The sequence below is a fragment of the Pseudoliparis swirei genome, chromosome 3 (genome assembly GCF_029220125.1).
Source record: "Pseudoliparis swirei isolate HS2019 ecotype Mariana Trench chromosome 3, NWPU_hadal_v1, whole genome shotgun sequence".
Classification (NCBI taxonomy): domain Eukaryota; kingdom Metazoa; phylum Chordata; class Actinopteri; order Perciformes; family Liparidae; genus Pseudoliparis; species Pseudoliparis swirei.
Genome location: NC_079390.1, coordinates 10132224 through 10148421, shown reverse-complemented (window position 1 = coordinate 10148421; position 16198 = coordinate 10132224). Strand labels below are relative to the sequence as shown.

The 16198-nt window shown below is 44.3% G+C and overlaps 1 protein-coding gene across 3 annotated transcripts; it reads left to right on the top strand.

The window, feature by feature from the left end:
* The first annotated feature begins 1307 nt into the window (after positions 1-1307).
* tbc1d8b (TBC1 domain family member 8B) lies at positions 1308-15971 on the top strand. 3 transcript variants are annotated; one of them, XM_056406996.1, is made up of 21 exons: positions 1308-1532; positions 4227-4337; positions 4644-4762; positions 5085-5310; positions 5793-6033; positions 6729-6936; positions 7014-7181; positions 7272-7433; positions 7675-7825; positions 8028-8242; positions 8837-8954; positions 9043-9328; positions 9424-9553; positions 9630-9728; positions 9814-9882; positions 9992-10232; positions 10309-10374; positions 12408-12491; positions 12667-12714; positions 12801-12898; positions 13015-15971. In XM_056406996.1, the coding sequence occupies exons 1-21, from the start codon at positions 1406-1408 to the stop codon at positions 13438-13440; spliced, it is 3393 nt and encodes a 1130-aa protein (XP_056262971.1). In that variant the 5' UTR covers positions 1308-1405; the 3' UTR covers positions 13441-15971. The 3 variants fall into 3 exon arrangements, with proteins under 3 accessions (XP_056262971.1, XP_056262986.1, XP_056262979.1); XM_056407004.1 differs by lacking the exon at positions 1308-1532 and adding an exon at positions 1576-1818; XM_056407011.1 differs by lacking the exon at positions 12408-12491 and having other exon boundaries at positions 1309-1532.
* The last annotated feature ends 227 nt before the right edge of the window (positions 15972-16198 follow it).

The following is a 16198-nucleotide window of genomic DNA, read 5'->3' as shown; positions in this document are numbered from 1 at the left end:
TGAAGGTGGAAGATTGGTCACCCCTCAAAAACTAGGGAGCATAACGGCATTGGAAGAAAGATGGCGTCGCCGATGATATGAGTGACAGTGTTGATCGTGACTTGTCATTGTTTTGTTGTTGTTTTCATGCGATGATGGATAAAAGTTGTTTTATGATTATACAGTCAACAACTACGTAATAAATTGTTATGTTATTTTAGATTTGTGCACGATTAAATGCTGTTACATCGAGTCTCAGCCGTTGATACATCTTTACTTCAAGACTCTTTGGTAACTGTTACGCTCCCAATTCTTCTTCTTGACATTTCTACAATTTACATGCTGCCACAATGTACGACTGCTGCCCTCTACTGGATATTTAACATGCAGCACTGCACTGCACATGCAGAAAAGTTTTCTTCGTTGGTTCTTTTACAAAGAGAGACGGAGAATTAAAAAAGCACGAGGTTGTGTAAATACATGATTCGTGCAGTGGTGGGCCGTCAGGGCCAGCAAGGCCTTCTCTGCTGACCTAAACATCATCAGAATATAAAATTTTTAAAATATATTTCCCCACAAATATGTATTAAATTATTCCCCAGAGTAAGAGTTATACTCTTTATTTCATAGCTTTCCTCTTGGTTGCACTGCTTCCAGCCCCAGGTTGAGATTTGGAAGGCTGGTCTTTATGTTAGATATTTTTTCCAATCATATTCAGCCATCATGTGTTGCCAGGGGTCTAAAATCTGCCCTCGGGCCTTCAGAATCAACAGTGCGGCGCTTGTAGCTTAAAGTGAATGGAAATGAAAATTTAGGGTCAACCAATCAGCTTTAGAGTTGGCTACTGTAGGCCTGCTAGCTGGCTCCAGTGTTACACAGGATAGATAATAAAAAGCGAAAACTGTTATATAGGCTTCGACAATGGGATGAATTGTCTGACAATAGGAGTCTGACTGACAATAATTTGTTCATTCATTTATTATGAAATGTATTCCTTTTAAAAATAATCCGCCTTTATTTGAGATTATATGAAGGAGGGTTGAAAGAAATATTTAACAAATATTGCAGCTTGGGTGAAACAATACTTCTTGTGAATTAAAGATGAGCAAATAATATATATATATATATATATAATAAATCAACTGAATTAAAGATGAGCAAATATATATAATTAATAGGTCAACCACTTATTCCGTTGTTCTTAATTGCATTCATTAAATAGCTTGTGTTGCTTCCAGGAGAACCGCCTTCCCCTTAGAAACTACAATCCCAGAATGCCTTGCAGCTTTGGCAGCATTTCTTGTCGACGTGGGATGGGAGGGATTCGGACACAAACAAATGTCCACGGGTTTGATGTCGGGCTACGTTAAAGATAATTGTGACGTGTCAGGTAGATTCGAGAGATAACTTCCATGACAGCTGAAACATGTGGCTCAAACCGGACGAGATTCTGCTGAAAAATGCGTTCAAACTGTGGGTGACGGAAGAGGATAACGAGTACTTCGTACTGCAAAGGAGACGAGGTTACGGAGAAGGCGGAGGCGGTTTGACAGGTAACGTTAGCGGGTTGTGCGCGCGTGTAGGACCAGCTGCTGCGGCATCGCTGGGACACGTTACAACAAACAAGTTGTGAACGGGTTAAGAGGCTGAACGTCCGCTGAGCTGCGTGCTGTGCAGGGCGGACGGTGTTCCGCCGTGTAGCCGACCCGACTGCAGAGACATGCCCCCGCGTAGCAACAGGTCTGAGGAGCCAAGTGGCAACATCAAACGAGTCCGTTGCGATGCCGCCGCACAGCTGCGTTGATCACGTTGCGGTCACGGCCCGCAGGACTGCACTCGGTAGGTGTCTGTGCCAGCGGGGAGGCAACGCGGGGTGAAGTCAGCCTCACGGTGCCCTGTTCGTTTCATTTCCTGCTGCTTTTAGGACCGTGTCTGAGGCTTATGTCCACAAGATGAGCAAAGGCCTAAAAACTTTGAGCCATTGTGGTCGAATTTGTACTCCAGGCAAATCAAATAATGTAAGATATTTGGGAGTAGCTGTGTCATGAGATTATACATGTACAGGGCTCTCAAGTTTTGAAGACAGGCAAGCGTGAGATTTCCATCAGCACCCGATACAGCTGACCGTTGCGCACGCCGGCATCGAGCCGGAAAGAGTTGTTGACAGGGGGGGGTGCTAGTGACTATTTTTTTGCTCTATCCCAATGCGCGCAGACCGGCGTCGGAGCTCTGCAGCGGAACAATCGATCGGCGTATTGAGCACCCCTGCATTCAAGCATTAAATAGCCGAGAGGTTTTTTCAGCGTGAGGAATTCGATGTGTGGCGGGAGTGCGTGAGATAAGACCGAAATGCGTGAGACTTGAGAGCCCTGCATGTATAACTGTCACCTCTGGAGGAATATATAGGCGGTTACGTTTAGTTGTCACTCAGTTTGTGGAGAAGTGCACCACTTTCCCCCTGAGGTTAGACATGTTAGAGAAAACCTTTATAATGTCTGAGGCTGCTGCTTTCTGGGCAATAAACGTGAAATCGACTTTGTAGAGACTCTGATGCTGAGTTGTTACACTGTAGGTAACATAAGCACTTTGAAAGTTGTTTCTACAGGCTACAACTAATGATTGTTTTTATTAGGCCTATCGATTAATCGGTCAATTACTACAAACATCTCAAATAAATTTTTTTTTTACAGTGGTGAAAAACCAGGGCAGGAGCTCCTCGTATTTTAAAATAAATGTTCTTTTCTTGTTAACATACTTTATTAATTATTAAAGAGGTTGTCGCTTCATTTCCTGTTTACCAACTAATCGATTCATCATCTAATCCTCCTTCCTCCTAAACTTTTTTTCGAGCTTTCCCTGACTGGTTGCATATAATATGACAAAAAGCCACATGTCCAATATAACTGGTCAACAACACTGTGAGCCGACACACAGATCTGATACTTGTAAATGACTGGTCCTCGGTAAGGGACAGTCGGTGAGCAGTTGCACGTCTCATGATGGATTATTATACATTTCATTTGAGGTTTCATAATTTGTATTTAAGCGGTTTGTAATACTTCCTCTGTGGAGGACTGTAACTGAACCTCAACATAAGTACCAGTTTTAGGGAAGAGTGGAAAAATGTGTGAACTTTCCAAACTAGCGGCATTGTCTTTTGAGGTCACCCTCAGGCCGCCGCCGGTGCGTTTCTGATGCAGACGCAACCTTGAAATAATGAACTGACTGACTCCTTTACTGGCTTGGATCCTGTGGGCGACTGTGGCTCAGAGGTCGAGCAGTGTCGTCCTTCATACAAATGACCGGTGGTTCGATCTCCAGCTCCTCTAGACCACGTCATTGTGTTCTTGGGCAGGACACTTAAAACCAGAATGGGTCTCATAGCTGTGCCTCACACGGTGTATGCATGTTGGGCAGTCCCCTCCCATCAGTGTCTGAATGGGTGAATGATGACATGTAGCGTAGAAGAGCTTTGAGTGGTCGCTGTACAAATCCAGTCCATTTACCAACCATTTGAAAACCATTATCACCTGCCAGTATAATGTGCCTATAACACCACCAATGATTGTAACCTACAGTGTCTAACCACACGCCTCGGCTTGACAGCTGCAAGGTCATTTATAGACAGTTGGGTGTTCTAGCTGCAGACAAAAGGATCAATGTCCTTGTTGGGGTGTTTAATGGCAGTGGAGGTTAAATGCTACCTGATGGTACACGGCATGATGCACTTGAGTCCCTCTCCAGCACAAACGCCTTTTATTTGTGAATATCTTTGATGTGATGTTGTTCTACACTGATGAGAACATACATTATGTAAACTGTGTGTGATCTCTGACAGCCACCGGCAGTGCACGTGGAGAGCTGGTCCATGTTCAGCATGCAGGCCTGTATGATGCGGATGCAGTGCGTGAGTGTGGTTTCGCTGCGACCTTGTTAATAATTCATGGAGGGCATGTCAGAAGTTATAAAGGTAACAGATTTAGCTAATTTTAGTTGCGCAGCTTTGACATGGACCTCTGGGATCTCTCCTTTCTACGCAGTCAGTGAGCATCAAGGCCGTTTATCAGTAAATACTGTAACAGCTGTGCTCAATTAGCAGACAGTCATTCATCCATGGTCAAAGAAATGAAAAGTTGTTCGCTGTTAATATAAAGAGTTTCATATCTGTCTTTCGGAGGTGCCACGAGGCTGAAGGTCGCGCGTGACATGGATGGTTAATAAAAATACCAATGTACTGTATGTTACAGGCCTCATTGTGGGAACTCTGGATACGGTGTTGGACTCCACATCCAAAGTTGCTCCCTACCGCATTCTGCACCACACACCAGACTCCCAAGTGTATTGGTCCATAGCATGTGGTATGTTACTGTATTTCAATCTTTTTCTGGCACATATTTCAATAGTACTGTCCAATAGTTAGGTTTTCAATATTGCTAGTTTCAAAATGTCTTTGATTAATTGCATATCAAGTCACATGTAGACATTTTATATAAAAACTTTAACTATAAATGTACCAAAGTCCAGCAAAACTCTATTCGTCACAATGATTCCAATATTCCCAAATCCAAGTTAAAGAGAAAAGATTTTACAATAAAGAATGTAATTAAATAAATAAAAGGGCCGGTTGAGTTTTGGTAATGTTTCCTCTCTTGATTTTGGGTCAGGTGTCAACAAAGAGGAGATAGTTCAGCACTGGGAGTGGCTGCAGCAGACCATCATGAGGACGCTCTCGGTTTTTGACTCCAGCGAAGACATCACCAGCTTTGTACAGGGCAAGATTAGAGTAAGTTGATCCTTGTTTTATATGGAGACTCCTCATCCAACTAGAATAATATGTCTACACGTTAATCTCTCAGCAGGGCTATAATTGTAATGCTATTAAATACTGTATAATGGCCTCTTGATTCTTGTCATACTATACTTGTTCCTGATTATTTAGAGTAATTTATTTTGGCCCCTTAGTGAATAAGAAGGTGGGGGTTAGTCACCAACAGCAACCCTTTTTTACCATTGTTGAGATAAAGTTTTGAATTTGAGCAGCTTAGAAGAAGTGAATAGTTAATTTATTGTCACCCTCAGTCAACCTTCAATGTTTAATTTGTCAGGGTCTTATTGCTGAGGAAGGGAAGACCTCTCTGGTGCTGGAGGAAGATCCCGAGAAGTTCCGGGAAGCACTTCTGAAGTTTGAGAAGTGGTTTGAGCTGCCGCCAAAGGAAAAACTGGTGACATATTACTCATGTAGCTACTGGAGAGGCAAAGTGCCCTGCCAGGGTTGGCTCTACCTCAGTACCAACTTCATGTGCTTCTATTCATACCTGCTGGGAGCTGAGGGTAAGATGATTTCTGTTTCATTTATTAGCATGAGATCCCATTTGTCTGGCCAATTTTGATGGGCGGAAACAAAGACTGTGGCAGCTACTAATGTAATGGCAACCATAGTTGGATTTGATGGTCTAAAGGGAACACTTTCTAAATATAAATATCTAAAACAAAATTAAACAATTGTGAAAAGGCCATTTTACTGAAGAGGTAGACTTGGAGGCAGTGTGGATAATGGATAACAGTGACTATTAGTGAAGCCAAGTGGCATTTTAACAATTATCACAATAATGCTATAAATATTTTCATTGTTTGGTATCGGCAATTCTTTATAAAGGCACTAGGAAGTATCTTGTTACTGCAATAGATTTTATAACTTACTATTTCCGTACTTAATTGCGCAGTTCTAATTTACCCATTCATTAAAGATCCTTATCCTTGCAGCTGTGAGCCTTAATCAGGGGTCTAATTTCCTCTTCTTGTGATTACTGCAGTGAAACTGATAATCTCCTGGGATGAAATCTGGAAGCTGGAGAAAACCTCAAACGTGATCCTGACTGAGAGCATCCATGTCTTGGTCCATGGGGAGGATCACTACTTCTCCATGCTGATGCACCTCAATGAAACATTTGTTATCATGGAACAGCTGGCTGACTACGCCATCAAGCGCCTTTTTGAAAAAGAGTCCTTCCAGAGAGAGCCAGAGCTCTCCGACCCTCTGAAAATTACCAAGAGGTAACTGTCTGCCTGCTGCACCGCACGGCTCCGTGATCCGGTTAGTGCTGGCTGCCGCTTAAAGGAGTCTGACTTCTGTCAAAAAGCATTTGTGTGTGTGTTAGCCTGCTAGGAGTGGCCGGCCGGCCATGGATGACAATGCCAGAGCCAGGTATTTTTAGAAAATCAATACTGCAGTTGTTTATGTTGACCAGTTTGATTACATATTCAAGCTTATTTATCAATCTGCTAGAACCATGCTGTTTCACATTTTAGGTTATAATGATACAACAAGACAATTTATAATAATATACTGTGTATATGTTTCTAATGATCTAAAGCAGTAGTGCTCCATACTGTCACTTTCTCTATAGCGCCAAATTACAGCAGAAGCATGTCATTTCTGTCTCTACGTGTCGTGTTAACAGTCCTCTGCCCGCCGTCGGTCGATCGTCTTGACTTGGTCACATTATAAGTAGCTCGCATGCTGAAAAAGTGTGAGCACCCCTGATCTAAAGTATCCGTAGGAACTGAAATAACCTCATATTCCAGTGCCTAATAGATTGATTTTGAAGGTGACGGTTAAGAGAACAAAAAAAAAGATTATTGTGAGACTGTTGTGTTTGAGTCTGGAAGCTGCTAAAAGGTTGTTTTTAGACAACTTCAATGTGATGTTCCGCTCCTGACATGATGTTCTGCTGAACTGCCCTTCACAGAGGCTTGGAAGCTCATGCAAAGAGTGAACAGTTCCGGACATTTTTCCGGCTTCCCAAAGAGGAAAACCTGTTGGAGGTTCATGAGAGCTTCCTGTGGGTGCCCTTCAGCCATTTTAACACCCTTGGCAAGATCTGTCTGTCTGAGGGCTACCTGTGTTTCGCCAGCCAAGATGGAAGCCAATGTCATGTCATCATTCCAATGCGGGAGGTAAAGTAGAAAAACGTGAACGACGTAAACGATGACGACTCAAAAAGCCCCCGGATGAAAACATGGCCCTCTTCCAGGTTATCAATGTCGAGAAGCCGGACTCCGGCAACCGGGCTCTCACGGTGTGTGTGCGTGGAAAGCGAGCGCTGCGTTTCTCCGAGGTGCGAGACTACCAGCGGCTCGTCAACTCGATCCGTAGCAGGTGTGGGATTAGTGCCAGCCCCCAGCACTCTGCGTCGTCACAGGTAACACGTTTCATGTTTTATTCGTGCCGCTGTACTTGACCTGCAGCTAGGAGTGCGTTCTGACCTGTGTAATGTGTATTCGTGTCTCAGGCCATACGAGGCGAGTGCCAGTCGCTCATCAATCACTTTGACGACAACCCGGAGGACGTAACGCTCATGGTGGGACAGAAGGGCAGCAGCAAGGCCGTGAGCACCGAGGCTCTCATGACCGTCTTCCACCCCCAGGATGTTGAAAACCTCGACCCCAAAATGGTAAATGTCGCTTCGAACGAGACACCGCCACTTACACAATCCGACCGCATTACCTTGGTGAATTTGTATCTCACTAGTATCTTCTCGTGCTCTGCAGGATGGGGGTGTCTTAGTGCGTGTCTAATCAATGCAGGGACGGACATGAATAAAAATGCCTGTTTAGAAATAGCACCAGTTTAAACCGTGCTGCAGAGCATGCACGATAACCCTGCGGCGCGTGCTCTTTGTGTGCGTTTGGCAGCTTAAAGAAAAGATGAAGGAACAGTCGTGGAACATCCATTTCTCTGAATATGGACGCGGCACGAGTATGTTCTTCACCAGGAAGACTCGAGACTTGATTGTCCGTGGCGTTCCTGAGGCCTTGAGAGGAGAGCTGTGGATGCTTTTTTCAGGTATTTATACTGCAGCCATTAACTGGCTATGTCATGGAAACTAAGTGATATTCCAAGTCAGGGATTTGTTGGTGAAGCCTTGCATGATTGGAAATGTTCTGTACTGAGTGCTCACTTAACATAAATAATTAAATTAAACATGGTTGGTGTGGGATCTCTGCAGCATCTGTTTCTTTGGACTGACTGTGTTCCACCTCTGTAGGAGCCGTTAACGACATGGCCACTCATCCCGGCTACTACAGCGATCTGGTTGAACAGTCGCTGGGCACGAGTACTTTGGCTACGGATGAGATCGAGAGGGACCTGCACCGCTCTCTGCCAGAGCACCCCGCCTTTCAGAGCGACACAGGAATCTCAGCTCTACGCAGAGTCCTGACTGCCTATGCATACAGGAACCCCAAAATTGGCTACTGCCAGGTGCTTTGATTTCTTTCTTTTTCACTGGGGAGAAAAGCCTTGATTGAGACTGATAACAAACGTTCATAAGCTCTAAGAGGCTTTAAATAATATGAAGGGACATTAGCCATGTGACTGTATGTCGCCGGAAGTTGGTTATCACAGTAAAATATATTTATGATGAATATGAAAAACTTGCACCCTAAAAACAATTTGCTCCCATCTTCATTTGTATTGTTGAGTCATCGTGTGTATTGTGGGCCTTTTAACAGTGACCGATGAGGTGACCGGTGGTTAGAGTGAAGGCAACAATAAATGTGAACCTTTCGGTTTTAAACCTGTGTCCTTTACTGCGATTGGTCATTTCATGACTGAGGAGTGCTGCAACTTGGAGGTGATTTTTAAAATGGCCAAGTATCTGGATAAAAAAGACTGTAGAGCTCAGAAATGGCCACAAATGATCTAAAACCATTACAAATACTCGTATAATGGCATCAGTGCTCTGAAAAACCTTTTCTTGACACGCAATTGTAAATTGGCCTCTCTCCTCGGTGACTGTAACCGTACACTTACAAAGGAGGTAGTTGTTTATTAAAAATCCTTTTTCCTGTGCAGGCCATGAACATTCTCACCTCTGTTCTCCTGCTCTACGCCAAAGAAGAGGAGGCCTTCTGGCTCTTAGTGGCGGTCTGTGAGAGGATGTTGCCGGATTACTTTAACCGCCGGATTATTGGTGAGAGTGGAAACGATTGTCATTCTGTGTCTGCTGGTGATTTTAGGACTTCAGGAGTGAAGTCACACTGTATTGTTTCTTTTTTCAGGCGCTTTGGTCGACCAGGCGGTGTTTGAGGATCTGATTAGGGAAAATCTCCCCCAGCTGGTGGAGCACATGACAGACCTGAGTTTCTTCTCGTCCGTGTCCCTATCCTGGTTCCTCACGCTCTTCATCAGTGTGCTCCCCATTGAGAGTGCGGTGAACGTGGTGGACTGTTTTTTCTACGACGGCATAAAAGCCATCCTGCAGCTCGGCCTGTCGGTGCTGGACTACAACATGGGGGCTCTGATCAGCTGCCACGACGATGCAGAGGCCGTCACCATCCTCAACAAGTTTGTGTGAATACAAACCAAGCTGGACTGGTGTTTTTAAACATTATCCCTGTGTGTGAATTATTGTCCCTCCTTCTCTGGCGATGTTATTTCAGATTCTTCGACAGCGTGACAAACAAAGACAGTCCCCTGCCGTCAACAGTGCGGCAAGCTTCAGTGGGCAGTACCGATAAGGCCTCGCACCTCAACGTGGATATCAGCGAACTGATCCGAGAGGCCTACGAGGTACTGCGTTTCTCTGTCGGTGTTGCGTCGTGATATCGGTTTTGAGGTTAAATGAACTAATTGTGCTCCGTTTTAGAAATATGGAAATATCCGTTCAGAGGATATCGAGAGTTCACGGAAAAGAAACAAACTGTATGTGATCCAGACACTGGAGGATACAACAAAACAGAATGTGGTAAGTGGCCGTTGAGTTTACAGTCGTTGGGGTACTTGCGTTGTTTCTGTGGTGTTACGGATACTTTTTTTATTTTATTTTCCAGATTCGGGTGGTGACCCAAGAAGTCCAATTCAGTCCCTCCCATCTTGATGGGCTTTATAACTTGTTCAAAGTGAGTCAATTACATAACATAGCATCTCGAGTGTCGTACGAAAATGGCAACAGACATAATTTATTCATGTTTGTGATGGAAAAATTGACGTTTTGTTTCCTACTTTTAGAGGCAGCATCTTCTGTGCTGCTACTGGACAATGAAGAGTCCAGCTCTGCTCCACCATGACCCCAGCCTGGCCTACTTGGAGCAGTACCAGTTGGGTTTCCAACAGTTCAGTGTGCTCTTCTCTCTGCTGGAGCCCTGGGCTTTCTGCACCGCCAAGAGCGGCGTCTCCCTCTGGGTCTTCCGCCTGATCGACGAGAACCAGGACGGCCTCGTCAACTTTAAAGAGTTCTGCTATGCCCTCGGTGAGTTCACTCGCTCTCTGCTGTTGACCTTCGTACCGTTGACCACTGCTATAATGTCTAATCGCTCCTCCCGCAGATACCTTGTACAGCGGATCGTTCACAAATAAGCTGAAGTTCCTCTTCAAGCTGCACCTGCCACCCGGTGAGTGATGAACAGTTGGAGCATTAAATCTCAATGACAGAAAAACAGATGAATATGTGTCATGTGACCATTCTCGACCCTGTCAAATCAAACTACAAGATAGATTTCTGCACCGTCAGCTTTGACCTCTGACCTATTTCTCTCTCAACATGTCTCCAGCGATGTTACACTCCTTCAGGTCCAAAGTTCAAACACAGCTAATTTTTTCCGAACTGGATTCTTATCGTTCTCCAGACGACATAACACGACAGTGTCAACACAGCAGCTGCCGACAGAAGCAGCCTGAAGTGAAACACACAGTCTGATAGCCCTCAGTCTGCTCCAGGGCTTGACACTGTGAGATTTGTCCTTAACTCAACATTTGATGAGTGAGCACGTTGCCCAGGGGTTGAAACTGTCGTTGAACGTGTGACTCCTCACTGCGTGATGTGGCAGTGCGGGCTTAAAGGCAGAAGTAAGAAGAGCCTATATCGGGTGAAAGAACTTTGCCATGGCAACGATGTGTGCGAGGAGCTGTCGGGGCATTTTGCAGTGGTCTAGTTTCTCCACAAAGAGGGTCTGTGATGAGGATGAAGTGCTCAAATTACAACTGACAGCCAGGCAGCAGACGGGCACTGAGTCACCATTCGTGATGTGCCAGGCCGGTGGACGTCAAGCAGGAAAGTGTGTTGTTGGTCGAGTGTGGAGTGCACCTTCCTTCAGCACCACGGACAGGTCCCCGGTACTGAGCTCGTCCAGACTTTAATGAGCGGGAGTGCTCCGAACGCCGTCCCATAAGTGGGAGAGCACTTTAGTGATGTCATTGTACCTGCACAGTAGTGTGGGGCTGATATTTCAAATGGACCGTGTGTTTGCTTCCTGTGTCGAGGTAAACGAGTTGTGCCACACGAAATCAACATGTCACGACATGCAACTATACGTGTTCAGCGATTTAGTTTTTTTTTTTTATGATGCGATATGGCACCATCATCACCGCTTTTGACGTCACACACTGATTTGCATTGTGTGTGTTTTCTGGTGTGGACTTTTGGAAAGTTTGCAGAGAGCAAGCTGAAAAAGTAAACAACAGGGACCTCACACACTTGACAATTTCACAGTGGGACAGCCCGGGGCTCTGGAACTGGGCCAAACGCACCGTTGATCAAGGAAATGGAATCATGTGCTCTTTAGTCCCAACACAAAGTACAGCAGCTGTATCTTCAGCTTTAATCCGAGAGCAGGGCGACACAGTGCCGTCATCTGTGTCGGGCCCCGTCGTACCGGAACTTATAGCAACAGATGGAGTGATTACGGTTAACATCTGTAGTGCCCGTGCTATTCAGAGTCGTACAATCGTGGAGCATGAACATGATAACACACGGCAAATATTAGGCTGGATCTTTTGTGCAATTGGAAATGTCGTGTTATCATTAGTTATCTGTAAGATGGTCACAATGTGATGGATTGTTGACGAGAAGAAAAGGTCAGCATTTGAAGATGATAATATGTTTGAGGTAATCAATGAGTTTCATGATCATCTGCCCTTTAGATTTGAAATAATACGCTAGGTGTGAATGTTAGCCTGCTCCGGGCATGTTCAGCAAGGTCACCTCAGTCAGGGTCGTTCTGTTGGGATCCTGAATATCAGCAGCAGACTCGGCGCCAGACACCAACGAGTTGATCCTCCGGCTGTGCCGCTTACGCAGCACGAAGCTGTCGGCCCAGTAGGATGACACTGCTGGCTTGTGTGGGTAATTGTTTAATCCAGCAACGCAAACTGCCACGCATGCATGAACACACAGTCGTTGGCGGGGGTTGGAGCGTAGAAGTATAGCACATCTCGTTCAGCGTGACCTCAGGCTTTATAGGAGAAAAAAAACATGAAATCTATTTCTCGACTGTCAGATGGGGTTGTGTTACACTGTATGTAGTAAACGGGTAACTCGGCGTGTATGAATATCTTAGTTTTCGTAAACACATTCCCTCTAAATTTCTGCTGTGGATCATCTGTCTTCATCTTTCCTCTCCATGCTCTCTTTTTTGGTGTCTTCTAGCTTTCACAGGTAGTTCTTTGCACTTAAAGGAACAAAGAATCCAGCACTTTATCCCAGTGACTGAAGACTTGAGTAGACTCTCTGGTTAGACTCTTTACTCTTTTTCTTTTCCTTATGAAACTACAATCTCACCTTTTTACCTTTTCCTTCTAAATTCTGTCATAATTCTGTCAATGCTTGCCTGATTCTCTTTGAATTTATTGATTGTACTTGAAGCATTTCGCTCTGCTATTTGTTCACATGCTTTTTTAAATTTCAGCTTTTGATCTACCACAAGATGGCGTGATAAAGAAAAGCCCCGAAAGAGGTAGAATTTTATCGCATCCAATCTATCGCAAACACTCCATGGATATAACAGAAGAAACTGCATGTCTTTGTTTGTGAAATTGACAGGTAGAGGAAAAGTGGACCTCCAGGCCTACCTGAAACAATGGCAAAATGAAATACTTAAGAAAGAGGAAACTATTAAAGACCTACCCCGAATTAATCAGGTAATGTAATCCATGTTGTGACCATTTGCTTCCTGAAGCTTATAAAACAGAGTATCTGATGAAGCACAAAACATATGTACCTATATCTATATATATTCTTTTTTTTGTTCTCTCAGACTCAGTTCATCCAGTTCTCCAAGACCCTCTACAACATATTTCATGGTGATCCAGAGGAGGAGTCTCTGTACCGAGCCGTGACTCATGTGACCAGTCTTCTCCTGAGGATGGAGGAGGTGGGGCGGAGGCTGCAGGAGTCCAGCAGCCCGTCCGAGTCCACAAAACCCAGCGCTGCAGACGAGGAGGAGCCTTCAACGGAAGAAGCGTCCCCGACCCCGGAGAGCTCCGACGCCTCCCGCTCCCGCAACAGTCCGGCTGCAGGGACCGACCTCACCGAGATGCAGTGGTCCTTTTCCTTCGAGCAGGTCCTCGCTTCTCTGCTCAACGAGCCGACCGTAGTCCGCTTCTTCGACCGGCCCGTCGACGTTCAGACTAAACTGGGACACGCGAGGGTTGCCCAGCTGAAGCTGAAGGCAAATCAGTGAAAGGATACATTAGGGGATTGATACTTTTGCTTCGGACTCAAACCCACAATGTCGCCATGAATTTCCTTCCTCCACTTGGAAAGGACAGCGGGTTATTGGCGAGGGAGAAAGGTGGTACCGTAAATAAAGGGGAGACATCCAATTTTAAAATCTGGGCTTTATGAAACAAACAAGGCACACAATCTTAAATTCACCGTCGACACCGTTGTTGCAGTCTCCTGACCGTCAACACAGTCAGTGCTTTTTCACGTTGGGCCTCGTTGTTTACTGCCGGCTGTCGTTCCTCAAATCATTATGCATTTTCAAGCTCTGGGATGAAATTCATCTTCTTATGTAGCGTCAGATTCTTCAGATTTTAAGGAAGTTTAGTGAATTTTTATTTTTTTCCCTATATGCCTTGGAGCATCTCCAGTATAGTTTTGTATTTTCTGAGGGTTATTCAATGCTGTTCCCTGTGTTTAGAAACATGAGATTTTGTCGTGATGCTGAAGTTTCTAATCCATGGGTATCTTCACATGTTTCCTCTTGGTGATAAACGATTCACTGTCGTGATGCAAACTAGTGTGTCCTGTGACGTCAGCGACTCCCGTCCTTAGACGACGTTAATGTTTTTCTCTAAACGTCAACCTATTGTGAGAAACAGCAGCTTTCCAGTTAATGACGCACAGAATGAACCGAGTACAGTGAGTGAGAAGAAGCAGTATTGTCTCTGCCCGCCATAAAGATGATCTCAATGAGGATGTCTGATGCGTTTTGTGCACGACAGATTCAATTATGGTATTATGCATTTGCAATAACACTCGAGAGAGAAGGCCGTACTGCCACTCTCAACTGTCTCGACCCTCTAACAGCCGCACACGCTGTATTGAGAACGTAGCATGACTTGATGTCGGACTGGAAGCTTTGGCCGGTAAAGGTCAAATAATTTGAATGCCACAGTGCTGCTGCTGCTGCTGCTGCTACTGCTGCTGCTGCTGCTGTATATGTTGAATGTTACGCTCTAGTATAAGTGCAGCATTTTGGACAGAGAGGTCAGTTCAATAGTCATCTGATTATTGTATTTATGAGACGTGTAGTACCAATGTCAGATATGAGCTCGTCGCCTGTTGTGGACAACGTAAACCTTTTTGAAAGACATTTCATTTTATTAAAACTCAGGGTGCAATTTGTGTAAAATAAAAGGGAGAAAAGGGATATTTTTGGGGATTTGGGACAAATAAAGTATATAACAGAGTTATACATGTCGTACACATATTTGTAACATTAAAATATAGAGTAGCAGAGTTGCATTGCTCGCCACATTATGCTAACTTTCAATGAACAGAAACTATAACCGCTCCCTACAGACAGTCGGTTCCTTTTTATCTGTGTGTTTTCTTTTATCTCCGTTAACCATCTGCACAAATGTCTGAGATTCACACGTCCTCGATGAGTGGGTTTCTCGGGCAGATCTTACGGGCGTTGGATTCCATGAAAGGTTGTGACCGCTTCGGCTGCTGCTCGTCACCTCCAGGGGCCAAATCCAGAGCTTTATCTCTGCTTGCCGATAGGAAACAGTGTTTTTAGAAGCTCTTTAAGTGCAAGTGCAATTATCTGTTTTTTATTTATTATTATTTTGCAAGTCGTGTTTCGGTATGTTTTGTGGTTGTTTTTATTTTTTTCAATTCAGATACGAGGACCAATCTGAAATGTGACTCAATGTGTAATCATTGGGTTCATTGATATCGATCGTGGAAGTGAGTTGTACATACTTTTTGAAAACTCAGTGGAACTGAAAAGGCACACCTGTCACTGTTTACATGACTAATGTAATAAATGTGTGTCAAAGTACACCCCGTAATCGTTGATACCTTGTCGCTGCTTGAATCCAAAGCTCCGTAGATCAAATCCGTCCAGCACATTAAGCCATAATGACGCTGACCTTAGAGCTTTAAAACAGCAACGCTATTTCCATCATTTAAAACCATATGCTCTGATGGTCCGACTATTTCAATACGCTGGTCCCCCGGTAGTTTCACGCTGCATTTGTAACCTCTCCTGTCTCCACCACACAGCCGTATGCAGTCCACCGTACAGCAGGAGGGACGATGCTCCAGCGCCTGCATTAGGAAACGGTTAATTAAGTCTGCTGAGTTAAGTGTAGTCTTCAGCTTTTTTGGTCTGTAGCTTTTTGACAGTTTGTTCAGCAAAATATGTGAAGCACATATATTTTGGTTTACCCTCTTGCTTATGCTTTGGGTTTCTTTTCTTTCTTTGTTTTTCTCAATTCAAAAAGGTATCAGAATAAAGAGTTATGATTCCAAAATAAGGGTTTGGTCATTCTGATTGTTACCTGGGATCTACACACACCAACCGTGATTGAACTTGTGTCATGTTAATTGGGACTTGTTTATTTGTGTACTAAGGTTCATAAGATTCTGCCTGTTGGGGTTACCTATCAGTGAGTCATGTTTGTCTATATGCATATACTATAGAGAAAGTTATGTCGGATTTTATTGTATAATAAATACCGCAATGGATGAACAAGCAGATTGCCGTTGTTGGAACGCGTTTTGTTTGAGAATCAAAGGGCAAAGTCCAAATGTATTTAGAAAAGCATCCGGCGGGTGACGCCTAGGTCTCCGGCCATACTGTAGATGCGTGGTAAATATTATGCAATATCTATCCCACGATGTCTGATATAGATTTTATCCTGTTACATATTTGTTTACCTGTATCATATTCATGCTACTGTTGCTAAAGGTTTAGGAATATAAAA